The sequence below is a fragment of the Ursus maritimus genome, unplaced genomic scaffold, assembly GCF_017311325.1.
Source record: "Ursus maritimus isolate PB19 unplaced genomic scaffold, ASM1731132v1 scaffold_6, whole genome shotgun sequence".
Lineage (NCBI taxonomy): Eukaryota > Metazoa > Chordata > Mammalia > Carnivora > Ursidae > Ursus > Ursus maritimus.
In genome coordinates this window covers 78,549,194-78,573,490 of record NW_024426774.1, presented here as the reverse complement: position 1 = coordinate 78,573,490, position 24,297 = coordinate 78,549,194, and the positions used below count along the sequence as shown (strand labels likewise).

The 24,297-nt window shown below is 45.1% G+C and overlaps 1 protein-coding gene across 6 annotated transcripts in view; it reads right to left on the bottom strand.

The window, feature by feature from the left end:
* Nucleotides 1-24,297, bottom strand: part of IL1R1 (interleukin 1 receptor type 1) — a 71,235-nt gene that overhangs the window by 8,704 nt on the left and 38,234 nt on the right. For 3 of the 6 annotated variants that reach the window (XM_008699116.2, XM_008699114.2, XM_040623638.1), the window contains 6 exons: nt 14,629-14,783; nt 11,900-11,966; nt 8,960-9,194; nt 8,662-8,851; nt 7,139-7,307; nt 4,948-5,013 (listed from right to left, as the gene is read on the bottom strand). In XM_008699116.2, coding sequence (XP_008697338.1) covers nt 4,948-5,013; nt 7,139-7,307; nt 8,662-8,851; nt 8,960-9,194; nt 11,900-11,960 — 721 coding nt within the window. In that variant the 5' untranslated portion in view covers nt 11,961-11,966; nt 14,629-14,783. Of the gene's footprint in view, nt 1-889; nt 1,147-2,113; nt 3,211-4,947; nt 5,014-7,138; nt 7,308-8,661; nt 8,852-8,959; nt 9,195-11,899; nt 11,967-14,628; nt 14,784-24,297 lie in introns of those variants that run through there. The other 3 variants (XM_040623641.1, XM_040623639.1, XM_040623640.1) reach the window with 3 other exon arrangements.

Sequence of the window (24,297 nt, the reverse complement as noted above, 5' to 3'; positions counted from 1 at the left end):
TTCAAGCCACCACGTGGAGATAACCGTGATTAATAACTTCACGCATCTTATCCCTCATCTTCTCTGTGTACACACGCAATGTTTCTCACATGCAATTGTAAAAATGGCGTGTTACTGTCTACTATTTGTGAATACTGTAGGCTGGGAATTCCAGCTCACGGGCTCGGCCTTCCAAAACTGTCTCATGGCCGTTCAGTATTCCACAATACAGATAACGCTATGATTGACGCTTCTCCTATTGCTAAACTCAATTTGTTTCTAATTTTTTTCACTATTAGAATGAATATTCTAATGACCATTCTTGTACATCAATATGGTACATATCCTGAAGTACTACTTTGAATCTGGAAGTAGAATGAAGAGATATACGAATTTAGGGGCGCCTGGGTGGCACAGCGGTTGAGCGTCTGCCTTCGGCTCAGGGCGTGATCTCGGCGCTATGGGATCGAGCCCCACATCAGGCTCTTCTGCTATGAGCCTGCTTCTTCCTCTCCCACTCCCCCGCTTGTGTTCCCTCTCTCGCTGGCTGTCTCTATCTCGTCGAATAAAATAAATAAAATCTTAAAAAAAAAAAAAAGAGATATACAAATTTAAAAAGCCAGCCCCCCTCTCCCAAGTGAGACCGTACATATCTACACTTTGTCCAGCCGTGTTGATGAGTGCCTTCTATCCCCCAAGCCCCCACATTCCAAATATTTTTGGTCATTGCCCAACAAGAGAAGAAAACTTTCCATTTAAATTTTCATGTGTGTTTCTTGAAATCATGGTGAATGAACGCGTCTTTTAGAAGTTTAGTATTCATTTGCCTTTAAGAACTACTTGTTCTGCCTGCTGTCTAGTATTTAACTGAGTCTCATATTAACCTCACTGCTGTGTGGGTTTATTCATCCAGGATATTAACTTTTTATAATACATGAAAACGATTCCAAATACCGTTCAGAGTTCACTGCTTTCCTTCTATTTCTGTTTATGGAAATTCTTGGGTGTAGATATTTTTATTTTTTATTTGATCAAATTTCTGTTTTGTCTGTTCTCACGACTTTTTTCTTAAAGCTCTGCCACCAGATCAGGAAAATATCTGTGCACATTTCCATCGAGGTATATAAAACGTTTTCATTGTTTTACTGGTTTAGTTCTTTACTCTGTCTAGAATATAATTGGGTATGGTGTTAGCAACTGTGAGGGAGAGATTTAACTTAACGCTTTTATCCAAATAGCTGATTGACCACTTCAGAACCACTTATTGAATAATAATTTGTAATGCCACTTTTATCAGAAAATAAATTATTTATTTGGGACTCTCCTGGTTGAGCTGAATGGGTATACTGATGCCAATGGTACCACAATCTTAATTGCTGCAGTTGTAGGGTGAATGTTAGTATCATTTAGAGCTCTTCTTCCCAATATTATTTTAATAATCTCATCATTTTAATCTCCTGGGTGAATTTTAGAACCACTTGCCAACTTTTGAGCCCATTCATATTTTTATTGGAATTCCATTAAAACTATAAATCAGAGTTGCTATCTTTACAATTTCCAGTTTTCCATATAAGAAAAAAACATACATTTCTATTACAGTTTTCCTTAAATCGGTGTTTCTCAAGATTCTTTTCATTATTGTTCCCTTTGGAGCCTTTTAAGACATTTTTATCCTAATGGCCTCCCTTCCCATGAATTTTTAATACCACAGACATACAGTATATTGCTTTAGATTTTTTTTCCACTAAGAACCAGTTTTCTCCCCATTGGAAACAAGATCACTTCCACTCTTTGTCGATATGTATGCTTTAAGTCTCAATTTTCCTGAGATATAGGTCAGAATTTGTGTTTTTTTCTCCCCTATAAATCCTATATATTTTTGAAAGATTTTGCTAAGAAATTTTATAGACATCTCTACGACATGTTGCAAATGGGGTCTCTTTTCCCATTATGTTTTCTAGCTGGTTATTGCCAAACAAGTTTACCATTTTAGAATATCAACTGTATTTATTTGCTTGCTTTTACAACTATTTTGTTTACTTTAATGAAGTTGGTATAGACAATGTCTATTCAAAACCCATATCCCCAGGCCGAAAAGTAAAAATAAAATAAAAAAGAGCAGTGTTCCATCGTATACACTTCGGCATGAATACCTTTATTAACTACTTATGAAAATCACAAGTTTTCGGGGATCTTCTGACAAGATTTTTCTTTAATCTTAAAATGCTTTCTCTTCAGTAAAGCCATCGTTGGAGTTAGTCCCTATTCTCACCATCTCTACGCCACCTCGACTCCAGCCTGATATTTCTCTACTGTGGGGCCAGCCCCTCAGATTTTAAAAGCAGATTTAAGTTAAGGAAAGGCCATTTGTCCACAGCTCGGTTCTCGGAGAAACTTCCGTCTCCCACTGAAAGCCACAAGTCCAGGAGGGAGGTAATCACGTGTCAGACCATCAGGGCCAATCGGAAAGCCGTGACCAACGCGAGCATCGCTGAGTCTGACCTACCACAAGCCTGAAGACACGCAGTCCTGGCCAAGGCGGCCCCTCTGTGCACGCGTATAATTTGTCAAAAGGAGAGGGCAACAGGAAGGGCACCGAGGTTTCATCACCAAACCTCAGCACCAGGAAAACAAATGATAACGGCTAACGGACACCAGAATTCAAATCCCCAGATGTCTTAAGGACGTGAGGTGCCAGGCTCCAGTTCCGTCCTGAACGCCCCATGACAAAAGAACTATTTTTAAAACTAAAAAAAGGATTGAGGGGAAAGAAGAAAAGATAAAAATAATATCTAAACTGTTGAAGGACCCCCTGTTTGTTCCTGATAAGCTTCAATCACGTCTTCCTCCATTCCCAGCTCCCTTGGACTGTGATTGTCAGCAATCCTCTGACCTTCGAAGAGAAACCTGAGTGAATTCACTGGAACATCCGGTCTTTGACAGCATGATTCTCTGAGTTTCCTGAGCTGTGTCGTCCACCATCCTCACTTCAAAGTGAATCTCACTGCCACCGTGTCCAATGACTCTGAGTTTAATGTACGCTCTTTCCTTCTTATCCCTCAAGTCCCCAGTTGAAGGCTTTGCCTCCTGGTCAGACATAGTGATGATGGCTTCACCCACAGTCTCCTCGGCACAGTAGTGGCCTCAGGGAGGCAGGACCTCGCTCGGGGATTTACAAATCCATCTCTTCCCCACAGCACACCGCCGCAGCTGAAGGGACTTCCGCTACACCTAGAACATTAATTTTATATCTGGCCAATTAATAATATATTAATTCTAACTTCTCCCCAGTAATTCTCTTGAGAGTAATACATACATTATATGATCTGAAATAATAAGAAAGGCCTTTTCTCCCTTACAGTAAGCATACCTTGGTTCTTTTATGTATGATTGTATCAAGTGGGCACTTCTAGAATATGTTAAGTGATGCTGGTTATTTGGGCGTCTTTGCCTTGAGGGTCTATGCCTGCAGAACATCTAACACTATCGTAGTTCACCACTAAGAATGTGAGTGACTACTGGTTTGAATCGATGTTATTTATTAAGTTTAAGAAGCAGCCCCCAGCTCCTATTTTTCTAAGTCATTTCACTGGTAATTTGTATTGCATCTCAGCAAATGCCTGCTCGACACCCTTCAGCATCATCATATGACAGGGGGATGTGTGCACCTGGTCAACGTGATACATCAAAAAACATATATAAAATATATATAAAATAATTGTTTCCTAATATGAAGCTATTTTTTTAGATTTGGAGATCAGTGTCACCTGAACTTCAGAGCTCTAAATGTACCCCACTAGAATATGAATTGTTCCCAGAAGCTATGGCCAACAGGGCCAAAAGTGGTTCTTGGGGAGAGGGCAAGAAATTCGTAGATATTGCAATGCTTTGTGGCCGTGCCAAGTGCCATGGTACATCAACGGATATACAATAGGTCTGTGGCATTAAAACTGAAGAAGGGAAAAGGATTGGGGGAGGGAAATGCCTTTTTAGGCTCTACAGGGGAGCATTAATGAGGGGAAAAAAGGGTTGAGGAACACTGCTCTAGATTCTATTGGCCTATATTTAATTGTGAGTTTTCACATCTTTGTTGGTTTCCGTCTAGGAATGTCTTTATATTACCTTCCACGGTGAGTAACAACTTGGCCAAGTACAGAATCCGTTGGTCACAAACTTTTACTTCTAAACTCTGTACAGCTATTCACTGTCTTCAGGCACTGACTTTTACAGAAGGGAACTTTGCACGCCAGCCTGGCTTTTGATCCTCTGAGACGAAAATCTATTTTTATGTTTGGACCAGTGGTTTTCAAGAGAATTTTCAGTGACGGCAGAAATGTTCTATATTTGTGCTAATACAGTGGTCACTGGTCACATATGGCTGGTAAGCCCTTGAAATACGGCTAATATGCCTGAAGAACTAATTTTTAATTGAGCTAAATTAGTTAATTCACTTAATTTAAATTTACATGTACATAGCTGCATATGGCTAATGGCTACTCCATTGTATAGCGTAGGTCTAAATGCTTATAGGATTATGTCTTTTTTCTTGAAATAAAAAATTTTCACTCGTCTTAATGGTCATTCTAGAAAAATACTTGTCCTTTTGGGTCTGTTATCTTACCCTTCAGTCTAAAAGCTTAGCTCTGGTCTTAAGAAATCCATCCCGTGCCCGTCAGATAAATTACATTTCTCATTTCTAGTGCTGTTGAACTTAGCCTGTGGCTGATGTTTTCATGGGTAATAAGCATCCATGGGAAAGCGAGGGTGGGCAAATCAGACATGGCTAGATTTCTGCTAAGAGAGGCAGGAAATCCAAAGGAACATTTAAAGACATAATTGGTGCTACTTTCTCACTAATTCTAGATCTATTCAGTAAATGGTTTCGGTTATGTGTAGTAAAGGGAGAGTGTATCTTAATCTTGAGTTCAAAATAATGATTTCAGCATAGCGTGATGGGAACCCACTTACCCAGACCTGCTTCCATTGTCTCATTAGCTGGACTCACAATTACAGGCCTCACGGGCTTGTATTCTTCTGAAAGACAAACATCCGCAGGGCTTCTTAGTCTCTCACAGATCAGAATCTCAACAGATGACAACAGTAAAACGTACCAAGATACACCACGTGGTGGCTGGCCAGCTATTCCCCCGACTGCCCAAAGCATATGCGGCAGGAGACAGAAGGCAAGAGGTGAAGGGAGAAGCTAAACCACGAATACCTCCTGCCAAGCCTGGGCCCTGCTCAACCCATCGAGCTTGGTGCTACAAACACACCCATCACCAGGACTCCAGACAGGTGCGTCCCTCGAAGCGAATCAGGAGCAACAGGACAGCTGTGGAAAAGGACTTCCGCGGATGAAGCATTAAGCGGACAGACCATCGGGCACTAGACCCGCTTGGATTTAGTAATTGTAGTAATGACCCAAGAGTGGAACGCCAAGCGATTTGACAGAATTTATTTAAAAGGGCAGAAGAGAAATTCATCTGAGTTTTATTTACAAGAAGATTGACTTCAAAGGTCCATCTGTGGCCAAGGCTGAGAAACTATGAACTGGAACGCCCAGAATATTCCACCACAGTCAAAAAAAAAAAGAAAAAAGAAAAAAAGAGTAAGCTCCATCAGGGCAGGATCTTGTCTCTTTTGCTCCCTAATGTATACCTAGAACAGTGCCTGGCGTATAGTAGATGCTCAATTAATATTTTTGAATCTGTTTTACATAAACAAAATATGCCCTCTTCTCTGATGAAGTATATTTATTTCTATAAAAGGGATCAGAAAAGAAGACAGAGTATTTACACCATATTTGACCTATTAAAAAAAAATTCCCTGGTTCTCTCTAAAATTCTGTCTGCTGGTCTGGTTGCTGTATGTCAAGAAAGACAAACCAGAGCTACCCCATGGCCAGAGAGAGGCTGCTAAAAACTCAGGATGGCTGTGATCTAAGGATTGTTGAAAATTATAATTCACTGATGCTTGTAGGGCCTGGGCAAGGAATTCATTTTGATTCAATAAAATTAATGTTTGAAAAATATAAATTATGAGAGAATTGAGAAAACTTAGCTATATGTAGGGTGATCATATTTGGGGTTTACCTGAGACGGTCCCCATTTATGCCTGTTGCCCCAGCATTACTAATAAGGCCCCTTTAACTTTTAAAGTCCTGGTTAAAGTAACTCTTCTTTCATTACTGAAAGCTTACAAAATCTACTATTTACAGAAAGGCTGAGCATTCTGCCCAACGCCAGGTAATTGGTAGGAGTGCATTTTCTTGTAAAATAGCTTTTAAGGTGAAATATAGTTTGTTTTTTTTTAGGTCCAAGATGTTTATTTTATTTTATTTTAATATGATTGCAGGTACATAAGCAGGAGTCCTCCACCAGACAAACAATGGGCAGGGCTCAAAAAAAATCTCAAACTGCAAACCCCCCAAGTATCACATGATTGACTTCAAAGTTCAATCCCCCCTCTCTTTCAACTCATTTCCGGGATATATTTTCAAAGGCAATGTCATTTTGGGGGGGAAAAAAAGTCACACATAGAGAACTGAAAGCCTCAGGAAGATTTACAAGAATAATTATCTACGCCTATTTATTTCTCCTCTGTTTTGGACCAGGCACATGATCACCAGCTGAGCATACCTGATCTCTAATCTCCCCAGCAACCTTGGAAGGTTGGCTCATCTTACAGAGGCGGAAACAGGCTGAGAGAGGGAAAGTAACTGAGCTAACAAGAAGCTAACAGTAGGTAGAGCGCACTCTGGGAATGCAACATACTCCAAGGCCCATCAGCGTCCAACCCAACAAGATCCGGTCAATGTTCTTAACTGCTGGACACTCAGGCTCCCCAAGCGAAAGCGCTCAGAACTGCCCTTCCTCGTACACCAGTCACAGGGAACCCCAGAGCGCTCTGGAAGAACCATCTTTAGCCATGGCAACGAACAAGCCTCTCGCTTCGGTTGGAAAACATAGCTCTTACTGTCTGCAGGAATGCAAAACATGTACCTAGTCTTAGCCATAAAAAAGCTAAAGCCACGCGACCTTTGGCAAGTCATCAAGCTTCTCTTGGGTTTAGTTCCTCCCTGAACAATGAAGGTAATATTAGAATCATGGTTTCTGGGCCTTCCCAGATTCAAACTCCTAGGACTGGAGCTAGGACTCACCTATAGTTATCAGTTCTATCACCCGGGTAATAGGATATCGCTTTCCCAAGTACGTGTAGAATGTTCCACAAGTATATTTCCCCTCATGCGCTGCAGTCACATTTGCTATGATGAGTCTATCTGTCACTCCAGTAAAGTTTATATTGTCAAGATGTAGAGGTTTGCAATCCTAGACAGAGGGAGAGGAAGGAAGTATTAAGACCAATTAATGATTTTCCCCGCCTACCATTTTTTCTCATTGGCAAATGTTTTATGCGTGTGATGTTTATACATATATGAACTGAAAACCTCAGGAACATTTACAAGAATAATCATCATACACCTGTTTATTTCTCCTCTGTTTTGCACCAGACACATGATCACAAGCTGAACACATATATGAATATATATGACAATGTTCCCTGCATACAAGTTTTAATATAGTATTTTTTTGGCAATAGTCCCAATTATATTCCCAGGATATTAAATCTTTATGCCTACGAGCTTTGCACTTTGAAGACAAGTGAAGACAAATTTACTTTGCAAGAAAAACGTGTTTGAGGACAGATGCTAAAGCCATAGTTTCTTAGTAACACTGTACTTCTTTTCCACATTGATAGTATTTATTTTGTATTTCTTAACCTCTACAAGATGATTCCCCATGTAAGTTCCAACAAACTAAGGAGATCAAAGTTACCAAAACATGACGTGTTCCACAGAATGCCAGCCAATCCACTCTTAAGACAGTTACTTAAACCACTCAGTTGTTTAAGGACCACTTACTATTTTTAATAAAACAAAAACCCAATATATTTTATAATAAATATGTCATATTTATTATATTATTATACATTATTATATATTTTATATATAAATTAATTTATTTTAATATTTTAAATAATTTAATATTTAATAAACATAATATATTATATGCTATTATAATATATTATAATAATTATATAATTATATTGTTATATATTATATGATTACATTATATAATTATATATATTTTATATTATATATTATCTCAACAACCTTAAATTTATAATCAGCCTTATCTTTAAACAGCTTTTATTTCAACGATCCTCTTCTCAACTTTATCTTATTAAATAAAAGTAACAGAAAGTAAGACTTTCATTAAACTGCAAATTGAGGGGTGCCTGGGTGGCTCAGTCGGTCAAGCATCCGCCTTCGGCTCAGGTCATGATTCCAGGGGCCCGGGATCAAGCCGCGCATCGGGCTCCCTGCTCAGCAGAGAGCCTGCTTCTCCCTCTCCCTCTGCTGCTCCCCCTGCTTGTGCGCTCCCTCTCTCCCTCTCTCTCTGTGTCAAATAAATAAAATCTTTTACAAAAATAAAAAAAAACCCTGCAAATTAAATGTACGCAGTCTCACAACTTTAAAAACAATTTCCTATTCAGTGTCACCATGCAAAAGCAAACAATACGTCAAATGAAAAAGTACTCTGCAGATTTACCCTACTGTCTAGAATAGAAAACAATTTTATTTGCTGGAAAAGTAAAATATCATATTTAACATAAAATTACCTTATGCCACTGCATTTCAGGTAAGCCATTTTTTTCATCTTTAAAAAACTCCATATAAGGACACACAAGTTGTCCATCTGCTGCAACAGGTAGTTTCTGTGTAAATATAGCTTCTGTGTTGTAACATAAGTTAGGTTCATGCTGTACAAACTTAATAGTGATTTTAACTTTGAGGCAGTAAGTTGAATTCCTAAAATAAACCAAAATAGGTGAATTCAGCACAATTTAAGATGTTTCTGTCCTTAACTATCGCAGGCACACAGAACACATGTCTGCAACGTATTGATTCCTTTCTTACCTTACGGCGCAATAGTAATGTCCTGAATCCTCCACCTTGGCAGGAACAAACCAAAGTTTATCTTCGTGCTGGTGAATCCTGGAGTCTACTTCCATAGATACAGGAGTCTTGCTGTCATTTTTATACCAAATTATAGTGCCTTTCCTTTCATTTGGGTTAAGAAGACATGAACGAACATCAATTTCATATGCAGATGAAACTAAAATTACTCGTTCTGCACGTTCCTCACACATGTCTTTAAAAGGGAAAAAGAGAAAGCAATTTCTGTGAGAAATCTGTCCACGTTTTTTAATGTAATATCGACATTTAAACACATCAATTACAAAATACATCAATTCATATTATATATGAGTTTTAACAGCTTTACAATTAAAAGCATCATCTTGGAAGTCTGAAAGATTGATATTCAAATCCAGTTGTGGCACTTACTATCTGTGTGCCCTTGAGAAAGTTATTTAACCTCTCTCATCCCCTCTTTATTCATCTAAAAGTTGGTGCTAATGTAGCAGGAGAGAGATCTGCTTCAGTACAAACTGGACTGGATTTGCCCTCCCACCTGAACAATTGAAAAAACGGACCAAGTATATGACACAATATTCAAGACATTGAACATCAAGGAACAAAGGACAGAAATACCAGAAAGATGGAAAACAAAGTAGGTGAGCCATACAATTTTCCCAAATTACTGCCTAGAGAAAGATTCTAGGTCATGACATTGCAAGGAGGAAACACAGGCAAAGCCCAGGATTCTCTCTGAATGGAGAAGTTAGAGCTGGAAATCCAGGTAAACCACGAGTTTGCAAGACAGAGTAGCAAAGGGATTAGAGCTGTATAGATAGAGAGAGAGAGAGAGTGAGTTGGGGAGATCTATACGGTCTCCCTCAAGGTTTCAGCTGAGCACCACACATAAGAAAACAACCCAAGGCCAGAGTGAGAATTGCCAAAAGGGTTAGAGTGAATATTGACTGGAGCACATACTGCTGTTCTCTACAGCTAGAATGGAAAACCTCATTAATCATGGAACATCAGGTAGGGTACCCACAGGGTTTGACCCTGTAGATGGGGCAAATTAGGCCTAAAATAAGCCTTTTTCTGATCCTGACTAATAAAGCTTAAAAGCAAAACCTGAAAGGATCAACTATTTCCAAGTTAGAACCTGTGGCAGAACAGTTCAAGAACATTTTTAGTAATACAAAAATACCCAGCACCCGAAATGGTAAAATCTACAATGTCTAGCATTCAATCAAAAATTACTAGGTGTGCAAAGAAATGGGACAATACAATCAATGATAAGAAGAAAAAACTCATGGTGCCTGGGTAGCTCAGTCAGTTGAGTGCCCGCCTTTGGCTCAGGTCATGATCTCGGGGTTCTGGGATCGAACCCGGCATCAGGCTCCCCTCTCAGTGGGAAGTCTGCTTCTCCTCTTTCTCTCTCTCTCTCTAAAATAAATAAATAAAATCTTCTAAAAAAAGAAGAAAATAATCAGTCAATCAAAATTGACCTGGAAATGACCCAGATGACAGAATTAATACATTGAAAATTAAATTAGTTATTACTACAGTGTTCCATTTGTTCAAGATACTAGATCAAACATGTTGAGTAGAGACATAAAAGAGATTTTTTTAAAACTTAAATTTCTAGTGATGAAAACTGCAATATTGACTTAAAAAATACATTGGATATGATTAATGGCAGATTTGAAACTACAGAAAAAAAGATTAGTGAACCTCAAGCCACAGCATTATTAAATCTCTTTAAAGATAATTGAACATTTAAAACAAAAATAAAAAAGTATTGTGAGATTTATGACATATAAAGAAGTAAAATGTATAGGAACAATTAGACAAATTTTGAGAAGGGAGAAATAGATGTATATTGTTGTAAGTTTTTTATAGTATATGTGAAACAGTATAGTCTCACTTGAAAGTAGACAGCAGTAAGTTAAAGATGGATACCATAAGCCTGAGAGCAGTTATTTTAAAGAACACACGCCATTAGTATAAGCCAAACGAAGGAGATAAAGTGAATTATGATATATGGATGGCAAAAAAGCACATGAAAAGAAGTTCATTATCATTAACAAGAAATGGAATTAAACTACAAACCGATATTACTCCTTTCAGTATTAAAATTGAAAAGGTTGACAATATCAGGTGTTGATGAGATGTGGAACTTTCATTCACTGCTGGTGAGGTATAAAATGGTATAACTGCTTGCAAGACACTTTAGTAGGTCCTTAAAAAGTTTCATATAAGCTTACCATATGACCCAACCATTCCCTCTCAGGTATTCACTTAAGAGGAATGAAAATATACGTCCATTCAAAGACCTGAATGCTACCTTTCGTAGCACCTTTACTCTGAATAGTCAAGAACTAGAAATGCTGAAACGTCCATCAAAGATGAATGGATTATTAAATGGTGATATACAATAGACAACTACCATGTAATAAAATAATAACTATCAATTTATACAATATGAATGGACCTCAAAATAATTATGCTGACTGAAAGAAGCCAGACTAAAAAAAACAAAAACAAAAACAAAAACGCAAAGAACTATCTCTTGATGGCTCTCAGCTGTGGGTTCATAATGGCTACATTGAACGCCTCTTCTGAATGAAAGCCAGGATGTCCTATCACACTCTTCAATCAGCAACAAAGTCGGAGGAGGCCTGTCCTTGACATTGGAGGCCTGGATTTTAGCTCCTTCTCTGACACTAGCTAGGTGAGCTTGGGCTCTTAGCCTCACTGTGCCTCAGTTTCCCAATCCGTAAATGAGAGAATGTACAGTACAGTTCTGTGATAAGGAGGCTGGCTGTTCTGGGATTCAACAGAAACAGGCGAGGAAAAGAAATAACTCTGTCAGGGAAGGTACTTCATGTATTCTAAGTAATAGGTTTCTCAGCAGACAAGAACACGAGGAAATGCTTAACTTACCGGCTTCCAGAGAAGAAATCAGTACAGCTATGAGACAAACAAGCCTGAGTAACACTTTCATATTCTCCTGGAAAAGAGAGGAATGGATGTGAAACAAAAATAAAAACGCTACTATTCCAGAAAACTCTCTAAAACCATATAAACTAACTCCCACCTGCCTCATCCCCAAGTCACAATGATGGGTTAGTCTCCCTACATCAACATGATCCTGCTTCCGGTCAGAATTGGGGACCTACCTCACAGCAGTAGACTGCATTCCTTAAATATCCTGTAATTCTGACATTTTATTCGCGCAAATTGGCCGTCTCCCAAGTTCACCCAGATGAATTGCGTTATTATCATATTTACTTTTAAACTATACTTAGATTATTAAAATAAGAAGTCCAGCAGCCTGGCTTCTTGGCTCTTTCTGTAACTGTGGAGGGGTGTGTTTTAAGGCTCCGTGACAGAGAGGCAGAAAATAAAGGGTTAAAATATTTCCCAATGGCCAGTTCCAGGCCAACCAACTGCTCGTGTTAGTTTATCTGAAACAATACAAAGACACCAGGAAATGAAGTGAACAGCGCCAGCTGTTAGTTCATGCAATTACAAGACCTGACTTGTGTGATTACTAAGCATGGGAGAAGAAATGGAAGGTGCCAGGGCGAGTTTTATACTTGAAATTATAGCTCAAGATATAATTCTGAATTAATTACAGGGACATGCTGATTCGTTACAAGTCCAGGGCTAATGGCCTGCCACCGCAGGGCAGTGTGATGTTGGACACAATGCCTCCCAGGGCCTCAGTTCCCTCATACGTACCAGTGGGCACGGAGTCAGATGATCACTGAGCCATTCCCACTCTGACAGACTATAGAACATGGAAGCCAAGCCCCTGGGTCCAGGTTTTGCTTCGCCTGCCCCAGAAATGCTTTGAGAAAAAGCAGGGGAGAGGATGGCTCCTTCCTCTCAACAGGGGACCTTCTGAATCCATATCAGTCCCCAGAACCTTAGGGCAAGGGGATCAGCTCCAGGCCATGAGATGGGGTCAGGGTCATGTGTCCAAGGAAGGACAGTGGAAGAGAGGGAGGTGAAGATACACTCGAGACTAAACTAACCATGCTCCTGACAAAAATCAACACAAACCCCACTAGATCCCCCAAACAACATAGAAATCCCAAAGATGATGGCCAACCTGACTAGACTTGCACGGCCAATAGCTGAAAGGGGGGCCAAGTGAGGAAGTCTCTCAACAGCATCTGTGTTCTGCTATAAGCCAGGCAGAGTGCTAGTGCCAGAGACCCCCCCCAAAAAAATGAAATAAAATAATTAAACAAGAAGCTGTGCTTCAAGATGGCCACAATTTAGGCATAAGCCCCATGTGATCACAGATGTGTCCCACACACCCTGTCAAGGGCGCACGGGATCAAAGCTCAGCCTCCGTGCTTCAGTTCCCCATTCGACAAGATGGGGATGATGCGAGCAGTATTTTTTGTTGACAGCTACCGAGGGTGAAATGATTTGTCACGTGTGAGGGGTGTAGAACCGTCTGGCACATGGTCATCTTCAAATGTTAGCTATTATAATCACCCCCATGCTGATGATAAGTACAAGCTTTGGTGAAATGTTTCCAGCTATCCATTCATCTCTTTATTCATTCACTGCTGAATTCAACAATCAGATACTGGCTATCTACGACACGCCTGCAACGACACGTGGCCCTGGGAACAAGCAGGAGTAATGACCCAGGGTCTGGCTCAAGCAGCTCACCAGCCAGTGGGGAAAGCGGGCGGGTCCGCAGAGCTCTCCGCCGATGCAGGGGTGTCTGTGGGGAGAGGAACGCCCAGGGCCCTAACTCAGCCTGGACAGGGCTCCTGGATGAAGGGTCACCGGAACGTCATGAGGTGGTGGGGGGCACCTAGAGGAGACCAGTCCCATGCAGGTCTGGAGCATAACCCAACGTGGGAAGCCAAGAAGCAGAGCTGAGGAGACTGCCAGGGCCCAGAACACAGAGCCCGGCTGCGGAGCGGGGACCGCAACTTGCCGGTGGCAACAAAGAGAACCACTTGAAGGGGTTAAGCCGCAGCGTGGCAGACAGTCAGATTTCATAGAAATCTTGCCGCCTGTGTGGAATATAAACCGGAGACACGAGGGTAAGCAGGGAGAGCGGATGGCTGTGAAAGGGGGCCCAGATGAGAGAGGATGTGGCCATGAGCCAGCCAGCAGTGAGGGACAGACAGAGAGAGGGTGTATCCGAGACTCGCTCTGAGGCCAGCAAGAGGAGGGGTGACAAAGGGGGTCTAGGGTGCAGCAGCCCGGATTCACTCAGATGGGGACCAGCGAGGGCCGGGCTAGGTAAGAGGGACAGGTTCCAGAACCCACAGACAGCCCGAGCAGATGCCCAAAGTGTCACTCACGGTACCGCTGGGCCTGGGTCTGCTGGGGCCAGCTAGTTAGCAGTGTTGCCTCCAGCAGAAATAGAGAATCCGAGTGTCAGCTGAAAGCTGAGTGACATGGACACAGGGCTGGAATGTGCTGGAACTGAACAGCACACAGTGTATTGGGAGCCATCGGCATACACGTCATACCCGTAGTGATTGGTAAGTGACCCTGGGAAAGTGGGTGAGCAGTGGCCCTTGGTGTGGCCCCAGACCCCTTCAGAAATCAGATAAAACCATGCAGCTGTCCCAAAGGAAAGTGTACGGACAAACAGAATGTTCTGTACGCAGTGAGAGGTATGCCAGGATCACCTGAAGCTGAGGTTGGAGACTCCTGCCGTCTGTGAGAAAAGGCCGGTGGGCCCGCCGGGGGGGAAGCAGCCTTGTAACCTTGGAGATGGCCCTTTCTTGCGTGAAGTGGTCCTGCTTCTCAGGATGGAATCAGCATCTTTGAGGGGCGAGTCTACCTGGGGAAGGAAGCATACACGCCAGTGTGAGCTGGAATGAGGAAGCTTCAAGTTACCGACCGCTGCACACACCTCAAGAAGGGTCCAAAAACAACCAACACAAGCTGACAAAAGTGAGTCACCCGTTTAAAGAGCACTGTGCCCCACTGTCCTCTGAGACAATAGTTTCAGAAAGTCGAGTCGCGGGGGGTGAGGAATACCAAGAGGCTGACAACCACCATCTCTTCTGGAACAAACGCACGTAACCTGGCACTTTGCTGGACCCAGCGAGGCAGAAAGGTGGAACCACCTATGGGCATCTCGCCACTTTATGCGCTTAGGAGAACAGAGCTCAGAGAAAGAACCAGATGCTGGGGGAGAAATGAACAGGCCCTTTATAAGAACAGGCACACCGTGAGTCCTCAGGCTTCCTTCTATCAAGCATATCACTACACCTGCATTCCAAATCACAGAACCTGGAAGAACCTCCAAAAAGTTGAGCTGGGATGTGCCCTACTGGTGATGTCCTATAGACAGTCCACCATCCATTCCCTGGTTTTACAGTTTACTTTTGATATTTCGGAGTCTGGTATTTGTTTCATGTCTGAATCATTTCCTTAGGCCTTTGCAATGCTGGTAAGGCTGAAGCATCAGGTCTTCTAATGTCCAATCCATAAAATAGCCTGACTAATGCAACACCAAACACTTTGCTTAGATTAAATGGACTAACGAGCCCCTGATCATTCATGTTAGGTTTATGGGAAGGTACACAGCATGACATTAAGGGGTCAGAGGCACAGAGGCTTATCCTCATGAATCGTAACACAAAATCAAAGACTCCCTGTTCTTCCTGTCCCCTGCCAGAATCACAGTGTTCTCCCCAGCTCTGTCAGTGCGGCCCAGAAACGAGCGCAGTTTGGGGGTACTGGTATGGAGAATGTCAGAGAAATGAATAGGGTGGGGAGGGGGACAAGGATGGGCAAGAGGAATGAATTTATTTGGAAAGTCCAGGAAACCTTTTGCAGAGTTGACTTCCCAAGTCCCCCAAACCACTTCACTTTCCCTCTTCCTCTTTGCCCCAGAAAGTTTTTAAAAGAACTTTTATAACCCCGTCTCCTCTTCCCATCCTTTGCTACTTGGTTCACGGTTTCTTCTCCTTGCCCATCTGCAAGCACGCTGCCCTTCTGCCTCCGCGGCGCCTCCACGGTGCTTCCCAGGCCTGGCACTTGGTTCTACCCTTTCCAGTCAGCCCACTTCTTCCGTGACATCCTACCAGCTCTGAGCCGATTCTGATCTGAGGCCTCTCCCAGGGGCCCCATGTAGACACCATCTTCCTCCACAGCCAGGAGCATCAAGTCACATAGGTTCTCCTGGGCCCAGAGTCCCTGGTGCCTCAGACCTCTGGCTCTGGGACCCAGGGCTCCCCTGGTGGCTGGCCTCCCCTACCTGGGCCAGGACAGAAAGGTACAGAGAAGATCGTCTCTCTCTCCCATACTCCTGTGAAGAGGGCGAGGGAGGGAGGGAGGGAGGGAGGGAGGGACTCATCTACCGGACATCTCACATCAAACCACACAGGGACAAAAACCTGGCCTCGAATCAAGGGGGAGAAGGGATAGAATATGGGTACTGAGTGTGAGTCAGAAAAGAGAAATGCGAGGGGAACCGTAATGGGGCTGGAAGCCACACTGGAAAAGGAAGATTACTACTTCAGGGGTTTCACAAAGGCTGCATGGCCAGGAAGCCAGGGAGGACGCCGAGGGAGAGCAGAAGGAGCAGGACCAGACATTGAGCGCGATTCCCGCCAGAAGGGATACTGGCTAAGTCAACCTCCCTTGTCCAGAGGCGACTGAGCAAAACCGGCTGTGATTTTTGAAGCTGGTTTACAAGTAAAATTCAAAATATTTTTAGAAAGTAATGACAATAAAAAAATGTCATAAATTTATTCCACTGTGTTATTGTTCCAATGAATTTTCCACATAAAATCAAAGGATGAAGGAAGGGGGAAGGATTAATGTTCTCAATAAATTAACACACGGCTCCTTTCCTACTCTTAGGTGCAGCGATGTCTGGATTACATATGAAATTTCCCGCCGTGCCTACCATCCCCTCCATAACCGATTCCAGCTGGGGTGCAGCAGCCCAGGGGTGTACTGAGGTACTGACGCCCGACGGAGGAAGGGGGCCGGCCTGACTGTGGCCTTGGCTGGTTGCCCCGCCACCCCTAGCAACCTGGCCCGTTCACTGCAGGGCACCGGGGTGGGAACAGGGAGCAGAGCTTTCTATGACAATCACATGAAAAAGCGAGCCATCGTGCACTTCCCAAGTACAGTTCCCCTTGCTTTTCGGTGATGATGACGTATTTGGAAACCGGTACACACCATGGCTCTGTGGCACACAGCGGATACATGCGAAGCCTCTTGTTTATTAGAGAGAACGTGGAAATGTGACCGTGAGGCATACAGCAATGTCCTACTAGACCCAGCACGGCCAGCTTCACCAGGAGCTCAACTACAGAAGCAGAGATGGACCACGAACGCGCAGGCCCCCAACAGAAGCCCCGCTCCCTGTGCAGACACAGGAAAAGTGACAGCTGGGGGCAGAGGGCCAGTCACCAGAACCCAAGAGGCTTCCACAGGGCCCAGGGTCCCGGTGCAGAGGGAAGGGGGTGTGATTCCCACGTTGTGGCCATGGTGCACCTATTAACGCCTTCTTCTTCTGGAAGAATTTCCCACAACCTTGAGGCATTTCCTTCTTATTCCTGAGGAATTCCCCCACATTGTGTGTCTTGCCTTCCAGGCCAGAAGCCAGGCCCAGGAGAGAGGTGGCACGCATCAGACACGCCCCAGACCTCAGGAAGGCCCATGCGGTGCGTGGGTCCACTTCTGGGAAGGGGGTGGCAGGCACGTGGCTCTGGGAGCAGGGTCCGAGGGCACGCTGCGCTGTCCCATGCAGCATCTTCACAGAGCAGCCCCCGGCGTGCCTCGTGCTCCCTCTGCCCACGTCACCCTCCGAGCTGCACTGCCTCGATGGCCCCCCAGCTCGGTCACGTATCACGAGGGGCCCTGAGCGTGCATACAGGTAGACATCCCAATCACACATCCAGCCCGTCCAGCCCGGGCCACTCAGCAGACCAGGGAGGCACAGCAGCCGTGGAGTCCGCGGGGGGATGACCTAAGCAAGAGACCCGTGTGCATGCTCTGCCCAGCCTGTTGGGGTCCCGGGTACCCAGATTATGGCCATGCTGGTGGGCACAGGCTCCGACGAGGCACATCCTATTAGCCCCACAGACTCCTGGCCCTGCTGAGGCACGAGCCTTGCTGAGAAGCATCGCGGAACCTTCCCAAGTACAGGGCCTGGATGGGAGCTCTCTCGCCTGGCTCGAGGGAAAGTTCTGCAGCAGCCACACGTCTGTAGAAACCCAAGAAGAGAGAGAAGACGGCGGCAGAAGCCTCCTCCTCCTCTTCCTTCCAGGGACCTGAAGGGCCCCGCATCTGAAATTGAAACGGAAATCCTACTGGTACTTTCCACCTCATACCGGCTCACTCTTCACACTGAGGGCCTCGCAAATACAGAGCATCGTTCAATACGACTTCTCATCCCACACACTAGTCACCATGCGTATATATGAATATCTGACACAACAGAGAAATATTCAGAGAATCAGGCTCCGACTAATTGACGACAACTGAGAAGGGACTGTGGATAGTCCCTGAAAGAAGCGAAGACTAAAGCAGGCTCTTCAGCTCATGAATTCGCACAACCTCCATGTTCTGCTGAGAACCATTATGAACACCTATGGGGGACGGGCACGGTCTCAAAATCAAGCCTGTAATTATGATCTTCACCTGTTATAAGGACTCAAACGGAATCAGTCTCCAGTATTTAGACCAAAAATGTCAGTTTTCAAGACAAGGCATAAAGGAATTTACTCATAAAGCCACAGAACCACGTGACTGTGGAACATTCTTTAGCATTCTGGACTTACACAAGTCCCTGTTTCTCAATCTAGAATCTGCAAATCCCCAAGGAGAAGCTGTAGACAGCCAGGGAACTCGGAGTCGAACTTCCTGGGGTACTGATTTGACTCAAGGATTTTCTGGGCAGAGTCATTTTTATATTAGAGGAAACACATGAAATGGAAAGAAAAATCTCCCAGAGGTAAAACATGAGTCATCCAAGAAAGAGCCCTTAAGGTGAGCCACTTTGGACTGCTAGATTGAGCATTTACTTTTCATTTCTCAAGAGGAGTCCTTTGGTGGGAAAATCTGGGAGGCAGTGCCGTACACAGACAACAATCATCTCTTCCCGGTCCCAGTCGTGGGAAATGGAACTATGCGGGCCACGCAACGTCACTCCCATGGGGCCAGACAGAGCAATCTCGCCCTAACACTGAGGAGGCCCCCAAGATGCTTCCACACTCAAGACAGGGAAGGAGAACAAGGATGTCCCCAAGGAGTCTGGGGGTCACCACGGTATGTTACGACTGTTTCCCTTCTGCAGAGATGAGCTACACATAGCCCCCCACATCCTAAAACCCCACCATGCATTCGTCCCGCATGGCTGTCCCTGATTTTCCTCCAGAGAAAAGGTTATACAGAACTATGAGCAAACAAAACCACTCCCATGACGGCGGACACAGAAACACTCATCATCTCAGAAGGTCTGAGAAACACTGACATTTTGGCGATCTTCCTATCAGGCGATCCAAAAGCCTGGCTCACAGCAGATTCATCTGGCTTATTGACTCGCACAAATGAGGCAAGGAAAGTTTTTTAATCATCAGAGGCTATCATGCACAGAGCTATGGAGATAAAAATAGCCACAGAGGTTTCGAGTGTCGCTAGGCAGTCTAAGCTGTTCAGCTATTACAAGGCACAGAGCGACCAGACTGGTGGCTTCACGTGGGTTTTCACAGCAAAGGGGAAAGTAAGGCACAGAGGGACGGGATTACCATCACCAGAGGGCTACAGACAGGAACGGGCCAGACCCAAGCCTCCTCTTGATGGTTGGATTGAATTGTAACAGTGTCCGTTTCTCCACAACGAACCTGCTAGGGCTCCTGGACCACAAGCAACCAGACCTGGCGGTGGGAAAGGCTCTGCTCTCCCATCCCTCGTCCCCTCTCAAATGATCTGCCTGACCCTGTCAGCCCTCTGGCACGGCTCCTTGCCAAAGGCTCCATACTGAGTCCTGCCTCCCAGGGCTTGTCCCCAAGCACTGCCCGCCAGTCCGGCAAGAACAGCTCTGTTTCTCAAAGTGAGAGTTCCAGGTAGTCACAGGGGACTAGACACCCTCTATACAAATTTGTATTTGTCCTCACTCCTCTGGCTTTTTTTTACCAAGATATGATATGCGTACAGTAAAACACACAGTAAGTGTCAAGTGTATAATTCCACTAACTGTGACAACTGTATACCCCAGGAATACAGTATACCTGTGTATAGTTCCATTAACTGTGACGACCTTATACCCAGGAATACCCCATCAAGATATAGACCATTTCTCTTCTCCCCTAAAGTTCCTTTGTGTCCCTTACTAGCCACCCTTCACAGCACACGGCCCCACCGTTCTGATTTCTATCACCACCAATATGCCCCGTAAGAGTCAACGCGAGTGCACCCCGTTTGGCTGGCTTCCCCACCACCCGCGCCGTGCGAGGTCGGGGCGCACAGTGGTATTAGGGCTTTAATCACTTACTACCAAGTGATGAGGGGAAACCCCTGGTTCTCAAAGGAGCTGGTATGGCTGCTATGAAAGTATGGAGAAGGGGACAGTTTGGGTGATCACAATGAAGCAGTGAGTGCTGGAGTCACTTCCAGAACAACACAGGGCAGTTCTGCAAAGTACAGACCGTCTCTTGTCCTGCAGGACCTCCAAGCTGCACATGTCATTTATCATTTGGGGAGCCTAGCGCCTAACTCTACCCTGAACTTACACAGAATATATATTGTTGGCACACTTTTCAGACCTACTGGATTTTCCAGGAATGCGATTATTGTGAAAACAGAGAGGACTGGTTTTGACTACCGCTTAGACCTTAGACCTTGAGCAAAAGTCACTCATCATTCAGGGGTACTTGGATCCCCACCAGGATGCCTCTGCCCCGGACCACACTTGGAGCCATCCCCTGCGACCCTGTAGTCCAGTCTCTGTAACACATTTAGTGGCTTCACTGGGGTCTAGTATGGCTCTGCCCAAGCATCCGTCCACACAGTGATTCTTTACATCTAGCTATTATACTGATTAGTTGGAAATTCCGTTGCAGGTAAGTTTTAGTATATCGTTTCAGAATTGCAAATATTTGCATTAAAGGGGGTAGGGGGTTCTGAATGAGCTGAGAAGCACTGGCTGAAGTGACAGCATGTAACTCCTGATGGAACTCAGGGTCAGGAGTCATGGGCTATAACTGCTGGGGTCCCTACATTCTCTGGTTTGGGAGGCCACACATGCAGAACTCGGGGTGCACAGGCCACCTCCCCCATCTCCTACTAGCACCCTAAGTCCAGCTGAAACTTGGTTACCCAACTGCACTGGCAATGGGGAACCATTTCAAGAGACAGCCTAAAATTGGCACCTCCTAAATGGGGACCTGCAGGGGAAAGGTCCCACTTTTCTCCATCCCAGGAATTCTTTTACTTCTCCTGAGCACTTCCTTTACATCTTGAAGACACAGACGGCTGTGCCCCAGCAGGTTTCCCCTCTCCTACTGCCACCAAGAAAGTACATCAGTGTCATCAACACTGGCTACACATTAGAACTGCCCAGGGGCTTTAAAAATACCAGTGTCTGGGCGCACCCCCAGAGACGCTGGTTTGTTTGCTCTGTGGTCAAGTCCTGCCATTTCTCATCCGAGCACCTCAGGCAATGCTAAGGTGCAGGCAAGGCTGGGGCACCAGCTTACCTCTGTGTCTGCAGCCCCACTTGGCGACTCTGCAAATATATAGTTCATGAAGGTTTACGTTTGCCACATTTCTAGACTCATTGCAGGCACCACTTCATCTCTACGCTTGGTTTTCTTTCATCTGATTTTTAATTTATGGCATCTTATAAATCCTTTCTGGAACAGGTAGGAATGGAAAAAAAAAAAAAAGGCTCTGCCACTCTGCCCCGTGTATGAGAAGAGGAGACAGCGCAGAGTTCAAAGTATGCAGGTGACCAGGGACCTTTGGAAACCCCAACCCCTTTCAACATCTGGCGGGATCACTCTGTGGCCAGGGCTCCTCCCCATGCTCCCAAGTGCCGAGCATGGCCCGGAGACTGCCGCACATTTCCTGGGATCACAGCAGGCGAGGGCAAGGGTGGAGGGAGCGAGGAACAAAGCTGCTGACAGCACAGATCCCGCAAGCCGGCCTGATGACCTCGAAACCTCAAAGAAAGGAAAACACAAACCCAGTTCCTGTGCACAGCGGCCGATAGGGAACATCATGGGCTGGACCACGGCCAGTGGGTCCCAGTGCCTCCTGATGCCGGCTGTCCGTGAACTGGCAAGTTCACACTGGGTCCCTCATGTAGCAGAAGCTCTGTACTTGCCTAGCCCTTGTGCTAGGGTAGTTTCACTGCAATCGTCCAGGTTTGCCACTTTGATTAGTAAGATGCTCTGCTGACAACATCTCTACCTGCTTCCAGGTGGATGCCCATCTCCCACCGACGCATCCCAAACACACGCTTTCCATCTTCCCTGACCCCAGGGCACAGCCGAGCCCTAGGGTGTATCTCACTGCCAATCCTTAGGAACCGTGGAGCTGTATCTGTGTCCGTGACCTTCCTGCCTCTCCACTGGAGACACTGAATGGTGTCTTGCCTGTGGGCAGCCAGGGTGCTCACACCCTATCCAAAGTGGCAAAGTTCAAAGAACCTTCTTATGCAGAGAGACTGCCCTGAGACTTCACCAAGAGGATTCATATTTTTAGAGGGCAGGGATTTGAATCTATCCTATTCACTGCTCTATCCTCTACCTGGATTAATAACTGGAATAGTAGATATTCAATAAACATTTGTTAAATAAATAAGTGGATCTGATCTTAAACAGTGTTTCAGCAACAGTAAAAGAATTACTCAAAAGATGCTATTTTAAAAAAAAAGCCATAAAGAAAGGCTTGCCACATTATGCCACGCAAGGCTGAGTACAGCCTATTAAAAAAGGAGGGTTTAGCTCAGCCATGCGAAGGTCATGTGAGAATTCAGGTCAAACATCCTTTCTGGAAGCACATGGAGGCTACCCAAGGGTGGACAGGTGCAAGGGCTGCCCCACACGCAGTACGGTGGCAGCTCGCCAGGTAAGACTGAAAATAAATAAGGGGTTCCACGTCTCTTCACTCATCAAATCCCATCCCAAAGGCCCCACGTTTTGTTTAGCACAAAACATAATACAGGATGTGAATACAGAATATTAAATAGAATATTAAATCAGAAATTAAAAGCAGTCAAGAGAGAAAAAGATGCCCACAGCTGCACAGTAAACTGGGTGGGGAAAGGGCCAGCAAACTTCCCCAGCACTCCCCTCCCCCACGCTGCACCCCCGCCCAGCTCCCCTCAGTTTACCACTAGTCATGGAGTTCCATTTGATACATTCACCTTCCAGAAGCTTGTACCAAGCCAGGCTAACCCAGCCAGCACCTTCCAATGATGGATGGATCTCGGCTCCCCTTTTCTCCATGGCATCAGCTGCGGAGACGTCCATTACTCGGCTCCTAGACTGTGGAGCTAAAACCCCAGAACACCCCCATCTGATGAGCGTCTCCTGCCAGCGGGAATCACTGGGGACAGCTGCCCCTGGCAGGAGTCACCACCCGCAGCAGCACCCAGGGGAAAGCCCTGGTAGGCACTGACCACGGGAGCCATCATGCCAGAAAGCAGAAGGCATTGGTTTGGAGTGCAGAGGGCTCACTCTCCTTCTGGCTGCCAGTCCCCCAAGTTAGTCACCCTGTCTAAGCCTCTGCTTTGCTCTGCTGGGAAAGGAAAGTGATAATAGGGCATCTCTCACAAGACTGCTGGGGGGATAAAAGAGAAACGTAAAGGGCCGCATAAACTGTGAAGCACTGGCCCTGCCTGTTGTGAATGAGGGTCTTCTGCATGTCTGTTTGTAGCTACACTCAGCATCAGCCTTTCCCTGGGGGTCGGGGGGACGGCACAAGTTACCCTCCTCCACTGCGTAGACCGTAGACCGTTCGTCCCTAGTCTTGTTGACCAGACTGACCCTCGGAACATAAACCCCTTAGAGGGACACTCCCAAAGCAGTTGAACTTGACCGGATTCAAAGGCCTGGAAGCAATTTACTTACACACGCACACAAACACACACGCACACGCACACACACCCGGGAACAACCCTCCAGGACCATCACAAGTTCCCCCGCAAAGGGATCTGAACCACCATTATTCCGGCTTCACGCAGGAACAACAACAACAGCAAAAACCCACAGATTTCACCGCCATCACCTTCTTTCACAACAAACTGACAAGCAAGGGTGACGGAGGAAGGACGCTTTCTGCGCGGTCGGCGCGGGGGGGAGGGGGGAGAAGGTGTCAAAGCCACG